A 20,398-nucleotide genomic window follows, 5' to 3' on the forward strand; every position below is an offset into this window, starting at 1 on the left:
GGATTGAGAGCCAGGCCTAGAGACGGGAGGTCCTAGGTTCAAATCTGGCCTCAGACACTTCCTAGCTGTATGACCCTGGGCAAGTCACTTAACCCCCATTGCCTAGCCCTTACCACTCTTCTGCCTTGGAGCCAATACACAGTATTGACTCCAAGACGGAAGGTAAGGGTTTAAAAAAAAAAAACAAGACAAATTTATAAACGTTTCATTTTGCTTTAATATTCAGAATTTTTCAGTTTTAAACTGTACAGAACAATAGCTGGCCTAAGTTCAAATTTAGGTCTATGACACAAAGTGAAATTATGAATTGCATATATCTGGGGTATTTGCCAATTTCCATTATTCAAAAAATGTATAGATTATCAACCTAGAACACTTGAATTCGTGATGTAATGACTGTAAGCATAGCCAGTCTTCAGCTCTGCTGCCCCCCCTGGCACATTTAAAGAAGCTTATTAGGACTATTCCCTGTATGAATTTAAGAAAATGTGAGGAAAACACAATCATTCTCTCAATGGATCTGACGTCTGGGCCATTATTAATACACATAACTCCCTAACTTCAGTTCTCTGCTGTTTATGATGAGCCATAAGGCTATTTTTAGACACATTGTTATCATCCATTTAAATACACCAGTGTTTTATCTTTTTTCCCCTTTATATCTTTTAAAAGGAATGTAAACATTTATCTTTTGTAAGATTAGAGTCTACTTTTAATTTTTTAAAAACACCATTATTTCAACTTAGTTCATTCATCTGTCTCTAGATTATAATGAGTTTACTTTCATAGATACAATTACAATTCTTTGTACATATTGTTCCTTTTAAATGGATATTTCATATTATATCAGAACCTCTTGCACTTTTGTATTTATTTGTTTAGTCTACCAATTTGCTTCTAAACACTAAAAGTTGCCATTAACTACAAATGTGAAATAGGTATGGCATGGATTAACAGGATTCTAGACTTAGAACTGGAAGGGACTGCAGGGACCTTATAGACTGTCTTGTCTAACCGTCATCACTTCATAGTCAGGACCATAGCTTAGAGAAGCTAATAACTCCTTTGTCCAAAGTTACAGAGGTAGTAAGTGCCAGAAGGCAGTCTTAAAACTCAGGTCTTCTGACTCCAAATCCAACATTTTCCCCACTGTACCATGCTACATGTCTTTTTAAAAAACAAATTAAAAAAAAAAAGGTCTAGTTGACGGACCATTGTCAGGGACTGTCAGTAGATACTATACTTTTAGGGGCAGCTTATAGGCACAGTGGATAAAGCACTGGACCCAGAGTCAAGAAGACTCATCTTGAGTTCAAATCTGGCATTAGACACTTAACTATCTGTATGGTCCTAGGCCAGTCACTTAAATGGTCATGAGGATTTGAACACACTGCATAATTATACTATATACTATACAATAGCTGAACATGACTGAACAATTATACTATATATACTATACTATACTATATCTATATCTGGCTTAAAGTTGGGAACTAGGTTCTTCTTGTATATTTATTAAGGTCCCCCAGTTGAATATTTTGGTTATTCTTTTACTTAGGACATCCTTATGAGCTAATTATTGAACTACCAAAAAGCTATTGGGTTATAATTAAGGAACAGAGAGAGATCGATACAATATCATTATATTTCACATCATAAATATGTGTGTATAAATATACATATGAATAAACAATTATACTGTAGACTTTGTATACAACTATATTCCTTTGTATACAACTATATTCCTTTGTATACAACTATATTCCTGAAAAATGACAAGGTCAGGCATGTCAGTCTGACTCAGCAACTGGCTCTTAAACAGAGCTTTATTTTGATGAAATCTAGTTTAGATAAAAATGTAAGATACATTTGAGGAAAAAGATCTAGTAGATTCTTCTAACATGTGCAATAGGAATTTAAGCTAGTTGACTTTATTTATTAGTTGTGGACCCGAGTCTTAGGATTTCCATTGTTTGTCTGAGGTTAAAAAGTAATTAGCAAGTTAGGCAGAATTAGAATGACAAAACTTTGAACTCCCTTCTAATTTTCAGAGGCAGAGAGCAGGCTGCTGTAAATCCTAGAGTGGATGGGAAACTTTTTATGCTTTAAGAGGGTGGAGGTGAGGGTCATCTTCCAGGGTTCTTAGCTATTCCATGATTACATTCACCAAGCCTTGCAAACCTGAGTGAAAGTTCAGTTGGAGGGTACAGAAGAATGGGCTGATAGGAGCACAGCTGTTTTAACAGTACTCTCCGTTCAACAAGACTTATTCAGAGCCAGATTTTCAACATACTTATATTTGGTCTGCAGAAAAGTTTTTGTTTGGCTGCTATGCAACTTTGAGCTTGGCTGAGTCAGATGACAAATAGAAGTGGCTGGGCTTAAGCCCAAATTTTATTGGAGGAGCCAGAGAACAGAAGAGAAAAATACTTTTCTCCTATCCCTGGCTCCTGGAGTTGGGAAGATGCACATGTATCCAAACAAGAGGATTTAATACTCTGAATCATTTGTATTGAAATGATACTTGGGTATTAAGAGGAGTCATTCTGGAGTAGTTAAATAGTTTTTTGGTGAAATACATCACCTCTTCCAGGTCTGACAGGAACCATTTATTAATAATCTACTTTTTCTTATGGAATGATTTAAATACTAAGAAAAAAAGAAGCCACTATTTCTGATTATTGCTTCTTAAGATTTTATTTTTGTATTGGCCTTTACCACACTCAGACTTATTAGACAGAAAAGACCTTGAGTTCATCTTTAGGTTCTTTTGCTACAGCTGCATACAGCTAGCTAATTAGGTCAAAAACTGAAACAGTCTTAGAAGATGGATAAATAGGTGCTAGAGCGAGGTAATAAAGTTTAATATCTAACATAATCTGAGACATTTTTAAAAGAACCACTCATAATAAGAGAGATATTCTACATTATATAATCATAGTATTGTGAACACTAGCAATGTTCTAAAAGTTGGAAATGGAGACTATAAACAAGTCTGAATTTTGAGTAGACAAACTGTTTTGAGGATTGATCTCATTCCCAAACAAACTGTCATTAAAATTCTCTAACCACAGCTTTTTACTCTCAACGATCCAGGCCCCTTTAAATATCTCATTTCAAACTGTTTCCTTACCTGGTAGCTATCCAATCCCCTTTGGAGCTTGGTAGATCTCGCAGTTACACAGCCAATAGAGACAGACAGAATGGCTTCCACCATAAGTGGCAATGTCCCAGAGTGCTGCACAGGCTTCACTGTTACCTGGACTCTACGGGAATGACCCTATATAGAATAAGAAATAGAGGGTGGTGATGAGGAGAAGAAAAGGGATAAAGAATGGGAGGAGAGAAGGGAAGGAAAGAAGGAGAGGCAGGGAAGGAAAAAAAGACAGAGAGAAATGTGGAGGTCTGAAACTGTCCAGAAAGTCAAGGCAATACACAGAGAAATACACTGGATGGGGAGGAAATCCCGGTACAATACCTGTCTCAGCTGAAAGACACCCCCTGTATTCACATCTTTCGCCTGATGAAGTTCCACTGCAGCATATTCACCCATCTCATTAAGTTCAAGTATGGAAATCCACATTTCAATTCTTCGAGTTACTTCATTCCATCTACAAGGACAAATATCAGTCAAATGATGCTTTTAGCACTCAAACACTGGGGACATGCTGTGCTTACCAACACAACAAGATGCCCCTGTGAGACTGTCAGCCCCCTCCCGAGCCTTGGTTTACTGCCAGGCACAAACCTATCCTGGAGTGTTCTTGTTGTAGCATGAAGAGAATCAACTTCCCAGATGGAACTTCCATTTCCTGTACACCTGTGACCCCACACTTCAATTGCTAGAGCTCCTTCTGAAATAAACTCCAAGAATTCTTCTGTGACATTCACAACATAGTCCTAGAACATGGAAAGGAGGGATCAATACGACTGAGGAACAAAGATTAATTTCTATGATACTTCATCTTCATGATATCAATCATTTTTAAAGAAAAGTAAATGGAATGACAGATTGTCTAGCCCAATCCCTTCCCATTTTACCAATAAAGAAATTAAAGTGACAAAAGGCTAGATAACTTGGTCTGAGGCCAGTTAACATGTTAGGTGCTGATGGAATACAAGGGTAAAAAAAGAAAACAGTACTCACAAAGAACTCTAATTCTAATGGCAAATATAAGAAAAATATAAATGCATAGAGTATAAATATAAAATTAACACTGTAAGAGGGAAAAGACAGATAAGAGAGTTTGCAGAAGGCAGATGCAAATCAAGGCTGGATCATGCTTGGAACACAGAGGGAAAAGGTTCTAAAGAGTGTCAGGAACCTATTTAAGGACAAACAGAGTTCTTTGAGGGAAAGTTGTTCCTGAGGTCTCTTGAGGAGCTGGGAGAGAGCACTTCCTGCCAGGGGAAATAAGGGACTTTCTATTGGAAGCCATGACCCTGAATCTGAGACTTCTCCCATCATCTATCCAGTCTCCAATATAAAGGTTTATTCACCTGAGTTTCATCAGTTCCCTCTAACCTTGTTCCTGTGTTCCAGTTGCCTACTTTTCCATCATATTTATTTAGAAGAAGTCAACCTGAGCCAAGATCTGTCTGTCAGCGAGTGAAGCTGCAGCCATTTGACTGGACTCTTTAGGGTGACTCTGCCATTCACCTTCACCCTATCAAACCAACCTGAACTATATTTTGTCTACCAATACTATTTTAGGGGGCCAATAGTCAGGAAGGTAGATAGGGTTTTGGGGTTCAAAGGCAGTCAGAGTAGAAGTAAACAGCATCATGACCAGAAGAAAAGATCTGCGGGGATCTCAGATTGGTGGGAAGAGAATTTAGGGAAACTTCCCTTAGCCCGCCTTCCTTTCCCTGTGATAAAATATTCAAATAAACCTTGGTTTTATAAAATATAGCAGTCATATTGAGAAGTATCAGTCAATCAGGTCTGAAGCCTTTCAGACCAGGCCTAGAGCATGATACAGACAAAGTAGAACACTTGAACACGTTACAATCAATCCTGGTCAAGTAATCTGCATATACCAACACATTTCAAACATACACAATGTATTCAAATACAAGGTAGTTTGAAAGGGAAACAATGGCTTTTGAAGGTTCAAAAAAGGCTTCATGCAGAAGCTGGTGCCTGAGAATTCCAGGAACGGAGCATGGCCAGGGCAAAGACACAGAAATTAGAGAGTGTGTGTGTGAGGGAGAGTAATGCGTAGTGAGGCTAGAAATAGAAATTGCAGAACAGGGCTACAAAGGGTTCTAAAATCTAAACCAAGAAATGAATATTTTATCCTAAAGGCAATAGGAGGCCACAGATGTTTATTGATTAGGAGAATGACATTGACAGACTGGGATGTAAGGGAAATTACTTTGATAAGCAGTGTGTAGGAGCAACCAGAGAACAGAGGCAGTTAGACTAACCAAGACTTATGAAATAATCTAAATAATCCATGTGAGAAATCTAAATTACAGTGGTAGCTGTGTGAATGGTGAGAGCCGATGAGGGGAAGGATTGAATTTTTCAAATTGAAGTTGATAAACATATTCTTCTTCTTCAATCACAGAATGATAAAAAAGGTTTTGTTGATGTTAACACTGCCAATATTAAATCTAAGATATCCTCATATTGTTCACCTCCTGAAAATTGTTTTCACAAAACAGTAGAATCAATTATCTCCGAGTAGTAAAAATGTTGTGAAGGTAGAAACAGCAAGATTTGGCAAATGTTTAATATGTGGAGTAAGGGAAAGCACAGGATAATGAGAAGGCTTCTAAGCTGAGACACAGAAGGATAGTGTTGTTGTTCAGTCATTTCAGTTATGTCAGACTCTTCATTACTCCATTTAGTTTTCTTGGCAGAGATACTGGAGTGGTTTACTATTTCCTTCTCCAGATCATTTTACAGATGAGGAAACAGAGGCAAACAGGGGTATATGATTTTAGAATTACACAGCTAATTGTCTGAGGCTGGATTTGAACACTGGTCTTCCTGATTCCAGGCTCAGCATTCTATCCATTATGCCATCAAGCTGCCCAAGAAGAATAGTGATGTCTTTAACATAAACAGGAATATTTAGAAGACTAGAGGATACTGGTGGAATGACAGTGAATTCATTTTTGGACATGTTGATTTTAAGATGTCTCCAGACATCCTGAAATGTCTAATAGGCAATTGGTGATCTGAGAATAAAGCTCAGAACAGAAACTGGGATTAGATATATAGGTTTGGGAAACTTTTGCCAAGAAAGAAAAGTTAAACCCACTAAAGCTGAAGTTACTGAGAGTGTGTGTTTTTAGAGGGAATAGGAAAAAAGGAACTTGGACAGAATTATAAGGAACACAATAAGACTGAGAAATGGTCAGACAGATGGGAGGAAAACCAAGAGAAATAAGTGGCACAAAAATTCAAAAGAGAGAATATATAGTAGGAGACAGTGGTCAGCAGTTTCAAATGCAGCACACAGATTGAGAAGGATTAGGACTGAGAAAAGAACACCAAATTTAGAAATTAAGAGATCATAATAATTTTAGTGACAGCAGTTTTGGTGAGTGATGAGATTAGAAGCCACATTACAAAAGTATTGAAGACAGGAAGTAGAGGTAGCTTTTTGTAATTAGTTGAGAAAGGCAAAAGAAATACAGGATGATAGCTTTAGGGGATGATAGTGTCTTGCAAGCTTATGTTTTTTTGAAGGATGGTTGAGATGGACATGAGTGAATCAGGCAGTAGGAAAAGACCTAGTTGGTAAAGACAGGTATAAGATTTGAGAAAGGAGTTGCAACCAACTGGAGAATAAGAGAAGAAAGATTACGTATATTTTGTAGAGAAGGTTGCCTTGGCAAGGAGAGGGGCTATTTCTTTGTGAGAAATCATGCCAAGGAATTTTGAGAAGAATGGAATTGGAAGAAAGGGGAACTCACAATGAATGACTTCAATTTTCTTAGTAAAGAGCAAGACAATGCCCTCAGATGAGAGGGACAGAGGATTGGGTAAAAATGCAAAATTTGAGGAGGGAAAAGAAAGTTTGAAATGGCTCCTATGGGGAATGAAATTAGGAATCAATTAGGAAAAAATGAAAAGATTGCCTTGGTGCAATGAAGATTCAGTTGAGGTTGGGTAATATGAATTTGAAATTTATCTAGTCAACAAATTTGTGAGACATTCAGATGTTTTCAGCAGTTAGAGAAAAGGATTCAGGTTTGAAAAGAGAAGAGCAGCTATATGATAAGTTTGCAAGGGACTCAAAAGCTGTGGACAGTATAGAATTGGAATGATTAACTATTAGAGAGACAGGAAATGGACATTAGAGCAGGCATGACGGCCTGAGAAAGTACTGAGGAATAGAAGTAATGGAGATCTTAGAATAAGTTTAAGAGGAGTGAAACATTAGAAAATATGGAATGACAGGAAATAATGGTCAGCTGGGTTTCTAATGAGGGAAGTGAAACACTTGTGGGTAACACCAAAGTTCAGTGTATGACCTAAGTGTAGCCACACAGCAAGTCTGTGGTAGAGCTTGGGAAGGATATCCAAGACTCGTGGCTCCCAGTCAAAACACATAAAAGAATTGGAGATATATGGAGATAGAAAAGACTGATGAAAGTTTTAAATCTTTAAATTTCAAGAGGAAAGATATAGGTTAGACACGAGAAAGGACACAAAAAAGGAAAGGTTCAAAATGGAGTTATAGAATTCCCTTTTCAAGATACTTTTTAAAAAGAAGGTAGAGATGCCCTGCAGAAAACTGCAGATTCAGGCCTGGAGCTTGAAACAAAGGTTAGAACTTTGAGATCACCGAAATAATTTAATTCTATTTCCTCATATTAGAAAAGAGGAAGGTGAGGCCTAGAAAAGATGAATGATGACTTTTTTTCCTTAGCTAGTTAATAGCAGATGACAGAATGCTGGATGTAGTATGGACTTGTGTTTGAATTCCACCTAAGAAAATGAATAGCAGCTTGACTCTGGGAAAGGCATTTAACTCCTCCCAGCTCTGGTTTATATCCTCACCTGTAAAATGAGGATAGTGACACCTGCACCTACTTCACAAGGTTGTATCAAATGAAATAATGGACATAAAGCACATGACAAAACTTAAGGTGCTAAATGAAAGTTGGCTAATACTATTATTATTTCAATATTTTCCCTATCTGAGCAACATATTTTCTATAGAGTAATCATTTTTTTAAAACGCTTTTTAAATTCAATTAATGAAATTAATACCTCACAGTGAGAAAATGTGACTGTAAACTGAGGTTCCTTGGATTGAGGTGAGGGCACGTCTGGATCAACCACTGGAGCTGCTACTGTCGAGCCACACTGGTCCCAGAAGGTGTATTGACAGAAAACGAAATTAGAGAGATTTAGTGGTAGCCCAGTTGCTTCTTTAATTTTTACCTGAGAAAATAAAAAATATAATACAACTTAAGTAAGGAAAACATATCCCTGAAAAGAATTTCTTCTCTCAGATATAAATTTAAATTATGAAATACGTTCCCATCCCTAGAATTCTTTCCTTCCTCATGTGTGCCTTTTGGTTTCTCTGGCTTCCTTCAAGTCTCATTTAAAATCTTCTCTTCTGTAAGAAGCCTTTCTTGATCTCTCAGCATTAGTGCCTTCCTTCTATTCATCTCCAGTTTACCTAGTATACATATATACACCCAATATACCCAGTATATTCTTTATACACAGTGGTTTCCATGTTGTGTCTGCTATTAAATGGTGAGACCTCTGAGGGCAGGAATTGTCTATTATCTTTTTTTGTGTTCTCAGAGCTTAGAATGGTTTCCACTATGAATGGCAATGTGCCAGTGATGTACCCTGCTTTGTGCAGTGTTCAGCACACTGTAAGTACTTGGTTAGTTGATTGACTAGCTGACAAAATTAATCAGCCATTTGACTCTCTGATACTGCTTAGCACATTTTTGCTCATTGCCTGTATAATATCTATGCCATAATTCTCAATATGAAATCAACATACTCTTCTCATATTATACATACAGAAAAAGGTCTCCTGACCACTGTAACTAGTTTATGGTGTGGCTGCAAATTTTGCTAGGAAAAAACTCATGCAATCCTTCAAGGCAAAATGCATTTTTTTTTAAGGTAAAGGAAATCCTCTTTAGAAACAGCTACATATATTTTGTCAATATATAGAATATCCATTGTCAAATCATTTCAATTTAATTATTTTAAGTGTCTCAAAAATAATCCTTGCAAGATTAGCGAATTTTTTATTTAAAAAAGTGATCATGCACAGATGATCATCCTTATCCCCACTCTCCTTACCCGGCAGGTTAGCTTTTTGACTCGATGGATGACATCACCATTGCTGTCCATGACTTCGAGGCTCCCACTCTCACTAGAGTTCTCTGAGGAGTCATCGCCTTCGATCACACGCTCTGGGACAACCCCTGTGACGCGCATCACTTCAATGTGCAGGCGCCCTGCAACCTGGGGCAAAAAGACAGAAATGACTTAGAGCTATGAAAGGTATACCAGAATTGCTGGGATTATTATGATTTAAAAAATTAATTTTTACCAATTTACATAATAAATTTCCACACAAGTTTTCCTAAGATATATGATTGAACTTATTCCCCCCCCCCCCCTTTCCCTTCCCCATCCTGGTGCTAACAAGAGATTCGAGCTGGGTTATATATGTATTTTCAGCATTTTTATAATCTTGTAGTAAACAGAGGCTGGCTCAGGACTTCATTCCTCAAGGGCAGAGATTATACTTGCTTTACTTGCTTTGTACAACAAACAGCACAGATACTCTGAATACAGGTGGGCATAATGAATATTTGACAATAAGAATAATGGATAATAATAGTTGTTGGGATTTACATAGGGCTTTAAAGTCCCCAAAGAGCTTTATAAATGTTGTCTTAGATGATGCTTTGTAAGGTAACCTTGTAAGGTAGAATGTGGGGGGAAATGGTAACAGTAAAATTAGTCAAAGAGAAAATAAAAAAAGGAGCTAGGGGAATCAGGTTTTGTCTTCAATCATTACAATAGTTGACTTTTGATACTGTGGACTAAAAGCAATTAATGGCACTGGCTATCTGTGATGAGATGTCCAGGTAGGAATGGGCAAGTACAGACTACTGTGTACCTACAACCATGTATTTTGATTGGCTGACCACTTCCACTTTGGTCAAGCGATAGGGTACAGAAATATGGGGAGGCAAAGGACAACAATTTGAATGCTACAATTTGATTCTGTTGAAAAGGTAGGAAATATGACTTTTACTAAAATTAATGATGAAAATAATATAATTAATGAAATGTGCAAAATAAAATAAAAGTAGTTCTAATTTTAGCATACTATAGGAATGGTTGAAATTATAATTAATTTGCCAAATGACTCAGCTGTATTTGTAAAGGAAAAAACACACCCCCCCCCAAACAAACAAAAAAACAAAAGTTCAACAGTGGAGAAATTTAAATTGGTTTCTTGAAATACTCAGATATTGAATGCTTGGTGATCTTTCTCCAATATGTCTGCCTTGCCTCATGTTGAGGCATCTTTGGGGCTTTAGGGCTCAGAGACAGTGGGAAGGAGAGAAATGAATCAAAACTTTGAGATAAAGATAAGGAACTGAAAAGAGATATTCTGAAGGAATTCCAAAGGTCAATCAAGGTCCCAGCCCAGGGGATCAAAACAAAATTTAAAGGTCAGGCAAATAAAAGGTAACTTCCTAATATTTTGAAGCAATATCTTAATCCTGAAGACTGAGAGAGGAAACAAAAGGACTCCCTCATAAAGGCTATTCATTTGAGTTTTTGGCTTTACTTAAAGACTAATTCGTTGGATGAAAAACATTTAAAAATCACACATTACTGGGAAGAGCCTGCAGCATTAGCCCAAGTTGCTTTGTCTTTACCTCCCCCTGCTGGCTGATGATGGGAACTGCATACTGAAGTTTCACATCATAGAAAAGGCATTCCAGGAAGACATTAGCTACGCCGATTAGGTTATGGTTTTCTTGGGCTTCATAAAAGGGGTCACCTCGTTTACCATAGAGTCTCTTTACCTTTGGGGGGAAAGAAAATAAAGAGAAATAAGCAATATTTGGCATTTGCAGATAGAGCACTGGATCTAGAGTGAGGAAGACCATGTGTTCAAATCCAGCCTTGGACACGTGCTGTGATTCTGGGCAAGTCACTTGACTTTTCTCTGCCTCCATTTCCTCATATGTAAAATGGTCTTAATAATAGCATCTACCTCAAGAGTAATTGTGAGGATCAGATGAGATAATAGTTGTAAAGTGTTTTGCAAACTTAACAGCACTATCATTATTATTAGAAAAGATTTATTAAAGATGTTTCTCTGGGGTAATAATATTAAAAACTGAGTGAATCCAATAATTAGAACAGAACAATCATAAGTGACTCACTTCCTCATATGAATGATGAAGATGATGACAAAGCCATGCTAACACCATGGGTTTAAGGAAACACCTCAGAAGTCATTTAGTCCAACCCACTCATTTAAAAGATGAGGAAAATTGCCCAAGCTTATGCCCACAGCAAGGAAGAGCTAGAATCTCCACCTGGACTCTCTGACTCTAACACCAGCATTTTTCTCCCCTGCACTCTTTTATTTATTCCATAATCTTCTGTCCTTTTAATTCTATGTTCTCCTTCCTCTTCCTGACACATCCCTTATATGTTTACCTATAGACACAAAAGGATTTAGGACTGCAATGTAGTTTAGAGATCATTTAGCTTAAACCTTTCTTTTTAGAGATGGTCCTGAGAGAGTCAGCGTCTTGCCTAAATTACTTGTTTACTCATACAGAATAGAGCTAAGATTCAGAACGGTGTCATTAAATATTAAGCATTGATTACAAGGCAGAAGAGTGGTACGGGTTAGGTAATTAGGTAAATGATTTGCCCAGGGTCACACAGCTAGGAAGTATCTCAGGCTAGATTTGAACCTAGGACCTCCTGTCTCCAGGCTTGGTGCTCTCTCTCTCCATCTACCTACCCATGAACCATGTAGTTTTGACTCTAAAACCAATGCTGCTTGTATTACTGAACAGCTCTTTCCATATTCAGTTCAATTTGAGAAATATTTATTAAATATCTACTATGAGCCAGGCATTGAGCTAATCATGAGATGCTAACTTGAGCATCATCTCTTACTTCTTTCCATCACTGAAGCACTAAACTAAAACTCCTAGCTAGTTACCCAACAAGACATTTTCAGTAGCCAGAAGAGTGTTATAGGCACTGAAATCCTGCTAATTCATAAATTCCACACAATCTGTACTCAGAGTGAATTTTCTCCAGGACTTATAAAATAGAAAAACAAAATTGGTTTTGATTTATTGCATTTGACTCCAAAAATGAAATAGAAATAGTCCAATAAGAAAAAACAAACTAGTTGACTTAATTCTGAACAATGTAAAGATCAACCATAATTCCAGAGATAATGAATTCCAGATGCTGAAACACGTTATTCACCTTTTGACATAAAAGTGATGAACTCAGGATGTAGATCAAGACATATTTTTTTGGTATGGTCAATGTAGAAAATTATTTTGCTTGACAATGTAGATTTTTTATGTGGATTTTGTTTTTCTTTTAGGAGAGGATAAAGAAAATAATCTTGTCAATAGAAAACAATTTAAACAAACAAACTAGGTGCTCAATGAAATGGCTAGAATTCTGGACATGGAATCAGATAAAAGGGCTTCACTCTATGACCATGGGAGGGCACATCATTTAATTTCTCAGATCCTTAGTTTTTTTATCTGGAAAATGTAGATATTAAACAATACTTGCATTATCTACTTAATAAGTTTGCCGTGAGGTCCAAATGAGAAAGGATGTGTAAAGCATTTTTTAAAGCTTAAAGTACCATATAAATCTTAGCTATTATAATATTATTAATAATTACTGGTTGTGGTTGTCCTTTGTACTCAAAGAGGACCAAAAGGCTGTCACTGTTGGTGTCAATGCGCAGTGTGTCTGACTATCAAGGTCTGAAGGCTCTATCATAGGTCAGGCACGAATAGCCCATATGAACACTTGAGATGGAAGCTGTAGCTCGTATTTTTAGGGATATCATTGATTTAACCTCCTAAAGGCACCTTGAGCTGAATGTTAACTTTTCAAAGTATCCACAAAATGCTTATTTGTGTACTGTGTAGGGCTGGCATGGGTTTCCATATATTTGCATTTTTTCAGACATTCTTGTAATTTTAATTCTCTGTTTTAAATGCTATAAAATGCCAAATCAAAAGAATGGTTTGAACTTCTTACCTCAGGAACCTTCTCTTTCCATTCTTGATAGAGGTCTCTCATGTCAATTAATTTATTCTCCAGCTTTTCAATGTTCCACACTTGAGTGCTTTTGCCTTTTCTCCTTACTTGAATTGCGGGTTCACTCACTATTGCACCCCTCTGTTTCCCACAAACACACACAAAGACAAATTCTTTAAGTGTTCTTACTATCCACTGTAAGAAAACTCCCACCCCAGCATCATTCTAGCATGTAGGCTAGAAGGCAGTTGAGACTCTATGGGTGCTCTTTAACAATTTCCCTTTGGGTAGGCAAAGCCTCCCTCACATTCAAGGGACAGGGAAGCTCTAAACCTCTCCACAAAGTCCAAATCACACCTAAATCTGCAGAAATTACTTAGGTAATTGCTCTGTTTAAGGGGAGCAGATGCTCATTAAGTTCTTAATTTAGACATTGCTAACACACCTGGAAGGCCACTGAGACTGAGAGGTATTGGACACTTAGTCACCACTAGTCTTCCTTCATTACAGAACTCCTATTTTAAATTCATAACACAAATACCTAAATTCAAGAAAATAAAATGTATCTAAGAGAAAACTATAGTTATTTTCTATGATGCAGATGATGATCTGTATGTTAAAACACACAGTTTCAATTTAGGCAATTTAAGATCCAAGAACATCATTTAAAAACTAAATAACGTGCATCACTGAAAAACTTTGCAGATGTGAATATGAGGCAAGCATAGTTCAGTAGTTTGAGTTCCTATCAATGTCCCCTCTTAATGAATATTTTGGGATAATGGCTTTTTTGCTGTACTTTTTGTACTCCTCACTTAACTAATTTTCTTTATACACAGGATCCTCTTACCTTCCTATTGGCACTGAGATTTGCAGCAGGGATCTGAAGAGTCACTTGATAATCAGTGAGCTTGTTCATTTCCTCAGCTAAGAAGTTTGCTTCCCTCACCAGGGTGTTGGCTTTTACTAGCTGCTCTCGTAATTTTGCTAGGCTTTGCCGGAAAAGCTCATCTCTGTGTTATAGGAAAGAGAAGATTAAAAACTTGAGAAAATTGACAATTAATCTTAGAGGCTGCTACAATTAAAAAATAGGAGAAAACCAATTCTCTACAACCTAAGAAAAAATTCAGGGAGGGAATGAATTAACTGAAGACCATAATGTGAATTTCTTTATGTCTCAGTCCTTTGTTATAACAAAAATCAACCATGATTTATCTTTCAGAAGACAAATGGATTAAGCAGTGTATACTGATGGGGAGATAAAAAGGAAAGAGGCAAAAAAACCTCTCATTTAGATGGGGTTAAGGACTATTTGAAAATGTGCATCTTTTATTTTTTAAGTATGAAAGTATCATCTTGAACACTGCCATCATAACTCACAAACTATTTTCTTTGGTCAAATTATATATATGGAATTGAATGCTTCCCTGGGAAAGTTCTCTAGAAAAACTAGTACCTACTTTCCAATGGAATATAATCAGTAACTTAATTTCAATGTAATATAATCACCACATTCTAGGGAACAGACACATCCACCCCAAAACAGGGGTTTTTAATTTTTTTTTTTGGTGGCTGGCAATTCGGTGAAGTGTGTGGATCACTTCTAATAATGTTTCTAACCAAATAAAATACATAGGATTACAAAGGAAACTAGCTGTATTGAAACACAGTTATCAACATATTTTTTAAAATTCACAGATCAGACATCAAGAACCCTTAAACTAAGGAGATATAGTTGATTTTTTTGTAAAATCTAGGGTACGTAATTACACAATCAGGGACATTATTATAGTAGGGTTTTGCACCTGGTAGGAAAAAATGAATACCTCTTTCATTATGATATCCAGTTCCTGTCAAGGGATAAGCTCTTTCTGAGAATGATTCAAGTCAAACAAACCTGATGCTTCTACTTCCTCTTGAAACTATACTTATCAAATGAGCCACTATAGTAAAATTGAAATTAGATTTAATCAGAGCTGAAAGTAAGAAGAAAAAGTAGCAGGAAAGCAATTTTATATAAAAGTGCATCTTATTCTCCATTCCAATACAGGTTCTTATGTGGAAGATTCTTCTTTTTCTCCTGAACATTTAACAGCTATAATGCACTTAAGATAGTTATTAGGAACAATAAATGTCAATGTCTGCCTTTTCTTTTCAAAAAAAAAAATCAACCACAACACCAAGAAATTAGATTTATTTTGAATAATGTCCCCTCATAACCCCTACTCTATATACCCTGGTCATAATCACAATTTCCTAAATACTATTATATTTTTACCTTTCCTCTGCCCATAAGGTCACCTTCTGCTGAGCTGTCTGGCCAGTGAATGTAAGCCGGTCAGAGCCACTGTTCTGGTGTTGCCTCTCAGGAGATAGCTGCTGTCTTAGCTGCTCCAGTTCTCGTTCGTACATCATACGCTGCTCCTCCAGGGCACTCCGTTTCTCCTCTAAGTATTGTTTCTCCAGAACTTGAACCACATTCTGAACTGGGTCTGTTAAGGCAAGAGAAAAAGTACATTAGACAAATTAGAAGCCAAGTTGGTCCTATACTCCACCAATGTGCCTGGAATAAAAAACATCACTCTTCCAATAATATGTTCTAATCTTACAATGAGATTTTTATGTCTTATGCACCTGCCAGACAAAAATTCTCAGTTTCCAATTCTTTGAATAACCCCCATCTAGCCAACCTACTTAACTTCCTCCACATTGATAAGCACCTCTAATATAGATATAGAAATAATTAATAGAAAACAGATAGCAATGCTTAATGAATATTCTCTGGAGTGGGGTGGAAAATTGTGGAACTGAGGCAAAAGGGAAACCATAAGCCTTCAATGTGAATGCGAACTTTCTAAGATCTAGAACCACTCTAGGGTTTTAGACTTATGTGTTTACTTTTAAAATGAGTACAAATTTAAACAGAGATGTCACTGGAGATTAGTGGTCATGAGGTTCTCATGTAGAAAAGACACAGACATTGCTTTGAATATATTTTATGATACAGAATCTACAGTGCCAACACTAACCACAAATCCCAGTCTTCAAACTTGCCATATGTGAGTAGAAACACACAAATTAAAAAATATTTTGTGAATATTTGGCTGAGTGCAAACTGGCCATTTTCCAGCAGCTAATGGCTTCACTAAACACTACTGTCTGTTGTCTGAAGAGCCAAATTCATCTTAAGTCTTTTCTTTACAAAACAACAAAAGGCTGTCTTTGATTTACAGCGGGTATAAATCTAGGTTGCAAGGTAGGGCAAGTTCACAAACAAAAAGCTTAAACAATTGTTCAAAATAAAATCAAGTCTCTTAAAGCTCAAAAAAGAATTATTATTTTTTTTCAGAAAGCTTTTAGTAGTTAGTGGGGTCTAAGGTGGCTCTCTTACAGATAATTATTAACAATGAGCTGTGACTGGTCACCAGCCAGTGTCCAATGTTGGTCTGAGAGGCTGTAAGGTATGGTGCAATGCAAACTGCCTTTAGAATTGGAGAACCTGAGGGTGAATCTTACTTATTTTGTTTACTACCCCTATGACATTGGGCAAGTTACTTAAATTCTATGGTCCTTAGTTTTCTCTGGTAAAAATGGATGAGATGGCCTAGATCATGTGTAAAGTTAGCTTTGTTGAACACTATGGGTATGGTCAGATAATAAGTGAATTGCATTGAACACCATGATCATTATCAATAAAGTTTTATTGTTCTGACTAAATGGTATTGACTAGAAAAAGTTGATGCAGTGGACTGGATAAAACCTTTGTCTACAGCAACAGCTCTCAAAGTAAAGCCTGCAGACCTCTGGAAGTTTCTAAGATCTTTTTGGTGGTTCTGAGAGGTTAAAACTATTTTCATGGTAACACTAAAATTTTAATTCTCATTCTCCCATGAGTACAGACTGGAGTTTTCCAAAGTTCACACAATCTGTAAGTTAAAGATTTAGCTGCAAACATAAAGAGTGAGCATTAGCTTATCATCTTATCTACAGAATTATATTTTGAATTATAAATGGACAAATTTAGATATGGCTGGTCTTGTGGTTTTACTTGTATTTGTCTGGTATCAGCACCAACTAATCATCAAATACATTCTTTTAAGTGAGGCTAAAAGATGTAGTGTTAACTTTTGAATTTTATGGTATACTCTGGAAAAATTGTGTTGATATTTGCAACAAGGATGTAAAGCCAGTGGCGAGTAAAATTACTATATCTTTAACATGAATCACAGCAATGATGCCAAGCTGGGACTAATAATCACTACTCTTTACCATGACATACTTGAGGTTAAAATTTTTTTAATTAGCTTTATTAATATCTGTAAAGAAGTAAAAAAATTATTAATTTTATTATATCTCAATCCTAGAGTACATGCCTTTTTAATACTCTATATGAAGAAATGGGAAGTCTGGATAAAATTGCTGCTGCATACTCAGGTACAATGATTTGTTTCAAGGAAAACTACTTGTGAGATTGTTTGAGCTGAAAGTGAACTAGTTGCCTTTTTCATGGAATGTCATTTTTTTTAAACCACAATCTGTCATTGTAAGCTTGAGTGTTTGCCAAGGCTCAAAAGAGTTTTTTGATGGAATTGATGGTGATATTAATAAACTTGACCTTTTTTGTTATTATATAATGAAATCTGTCAACATTTGGCAAATCTCCATAACTCAATAAATTAATATTTTCCAAATAACCAAAGCATGATGTTACAAATTCATACTATAGTAAGAGATCTATCAAAAGTCCAAGACAGACCAATGGGTTTAATGTAAGCGAGTACAAAACGTTCATTTAGTTTCATACTCCATATAGTGACTAACCTTTAAAAAACATTTTAAAATGTTGAGTTTAACATTAAAGATTATCCACAATTATACAAAAAGGATATTTAAATACTCCTTCCCTGTTTCAACTATTTTTCTGTGTAAAGCAGGATGTTTTCATATACTTCAACTAAAACAATATACTGCAAAAGAGAAGCAGATAAAAATCCACCTGTCTTTTATTTGCAAAACCATATCAAGTAATGCTACTCTTCTTCCTAATTTGTTTTTGTTCTGGAAGAAGTTATTTTTCATAAAATTGTTACTTGTGGCAACATGTAATGAATTTATTACTTTCATTTAAAAGTGAATAAATAATTAAAATTTTATTTTTTAATTTGTAATATGATGAATACTGGTAACTATAATCCACATAAACAAAAGTTCTTTGGGGAAACTGATAATTTTTTAGAGTTGTAAAGGAGTACTGAGATTAAAAAGTTTGAGAGTCATTTGAGAGCATTTGGTTACTTATATAATGAAGTATCAAATGTGTTTTCAAGTATTAGGTTTTAGTGTTTCAGATGGAAGTGGAAGAGATAAAAGACCCAATGAAAATTTCTGTACCACTTTTAACATGATCTGAAAGGCCTCACAGATTTCTTTTTTCCCCTTCCATTTTAAACCCTTACTTTCTGTCTTAGAAGCAATTCTAAGGCAGAAGAGTGGCGAAGTCCAGGCAACTGGGGTAAAGTTACTTGATCAAGGTCACAAAGCTAGGAAGCTTTTGGGGGGTCATATTTGAACCCAGTCCCTCCTGACTCCAGGCTTGGTACGCTATCCACTGAGCCACCTAGCTGCCCGAGGCCTCATACAGTTTTTTTAAATGTAAGGTTAAATAATCCAAAAAACCACAAAGCCTTAAGCAAAATCACCAAATACCCAAAATAGGTCAATTACGACAAGTGTCATTTACTTATAGTTTCTATAGTCTCCTGATGCTTTTATATTCTTCTTGAGAGTTGTCACATTTTCTCAAATTGAATGTATATGGCAAGTTGGGAATTATTGCTGCTAAAGAGAAAATATACTTTAGCCCCCCCACCCCAAAAGCTATTCTTTATATGAACCTAAATTTGGCATTTATTTCAAGAAATAGAATTTTCTTCACAGATTCCTGTTATGTCTCTCCTATCACCAGATAAACTAACTTATGGAAAATGAACTTGCCACGAAACATAACACAGAGAGGTGAGATGGATAGAAAATGAAAAATAATCACCATTGCATACCAAAATAGAACAATTTGAACTATGGAAGAGTATGGGGAATTTTTTTAACTAGAAACATTTCAACAGCTGTGAATATTTTAGAGCCAGAAAATGAGGATTATATATGAAACTATGAACCTATATGAATTTTTTAAAGGGGGTATGAAGAATTCCCTTTACAAAAGCACCAGCAAATCTGCCAGCTTTGGCTGTTTGGAAAGCCAAGTATCTGTTCTAATAATATCAGTGATAGCAGCAGAATTATGGCTGAGAGCAGTTCTTATGACTGAGAATCATTAGGTCCAATCTAAGTGTTTCTTTCAACCCGGGAATAGTCAGATTCATCTGAATCTCAGTGGTCTCTGGCACTCAGATAGCCTGTACTAGTCTATTTAGGATGATATCATGCTGTCAAGTGATGGCCCTACTCAAACGAGGACAGCAGTTGCAAAGGATATGGGGGAGTGTTTTATTTAGTAACATGTTTTGATGACAGGAACTTGCCTCCAGAGTCAGATCTCCTCAACCTATAAGAAATATAAGAAATAGCCTAACCCGGCGCTGTGGGTAAAATGACAATCTATAAACATGCAAGAATGAAGTGAGGGAATACATTTTACCAAGATACACTTTGTCAATTTGTTAACCCCCCTTGGGGGCTTAAGGGCTATCATTAAACTACAGAATTAAAACACTGGCTATCCTCCACTTGACTTGAATCTTTGTGGACAACCATCTTCTATACCCATAACCACAATTAGGTGTTTGGTGCAGTTATGCCCTCATTGCCAAACTACTCATTCAAAGAAATATTTGGATAATTGGCAAGATCCTCGGAGGGTCATACCAACCGATCTACTCCTTGATAGATCACTAAGAAATGGTAAGAAAGCCAACCCAAGTCCACTGAAGGTAAATGGCCCCAGCCCACCATATTTATTACATCCCCAAGGTGACTTCAATTTTCCAATTTCATAAACAAGTAACCTTCTATGGTCCAAAACAGTGGCATCCATTCAGCCTTTTCTTAAATCTTTATCTATCCTTCATTATCCCATCATCATCAGTATTGTCAGGT

At 36.3% G+C, this 20,398-nt stretch overlaps 1 protein-coding gene across 9 annotated transcripts in view; it reads right to left on the reverse strand.

Annotated features, from left to right (window-relative positions):
- Positions 1-20,398, reverse strand: part of KIF13A (kinesin family member 13A) — a 231,933-nt gene that overhangs the window by 39,682 nt on the left and 171,853 nt on the right. For all 9 annotated transcript variants that reach the window (XM_007487901.3, XM_056823484.1, XM_007487900.3 and 6 more), the window contains 9 exons: positions 15,564-15,777; positions 14,136-14,298; positions 13,286-13,426; positions 10,900-11,049; positions 9,299-9,463; positions 8,234-8,407; positions 3,749-3,900; positions 3,479-3,611; positions 3,134-3,280 (listed from right to left, as the gene is read on the reverse strand). In XM_007487901.3, coding sequence (XP_007487963.2) covers positions 3,134-3,280; positions 3,479-3,611; positions 3,749-3,900; positions 8,234-8,407; positions 9,299-9,463; positions 10,900-11,049; positions 13,286-13,426; positions 14,136-14,298; positions 15,564-15,777 — 1,439 coding nt within the window. The remainder of the gene's footprint in view (positions 1-3,133; positions 3,281-3,478; positions 3,612-3,748; positions 3,901-8,233; positions 8,408-9,298; positions 9,464-10,899; positions 11,050-13,285; positions 13,427-14,135; positions 14,299-15,563; positions 15,778-20,398) is intronic.

This window comes from Monodelphis domestica, chromosome 3 (genome assembly GCF_027887165.1).
Source record: "Monodelphis domestica isolate mMonDom1 chromosome 3, mMonDom1.pri, whole genome shotgun sequence".
In the NCBI taxonomy this organism is placed as follows: domain Eukaryota; kingdom Metazoa; phylum Chordata; class Mammalia; order Didelphimorphia; family Didelphidae; genus Monodelphis; species Monodelphis domestica.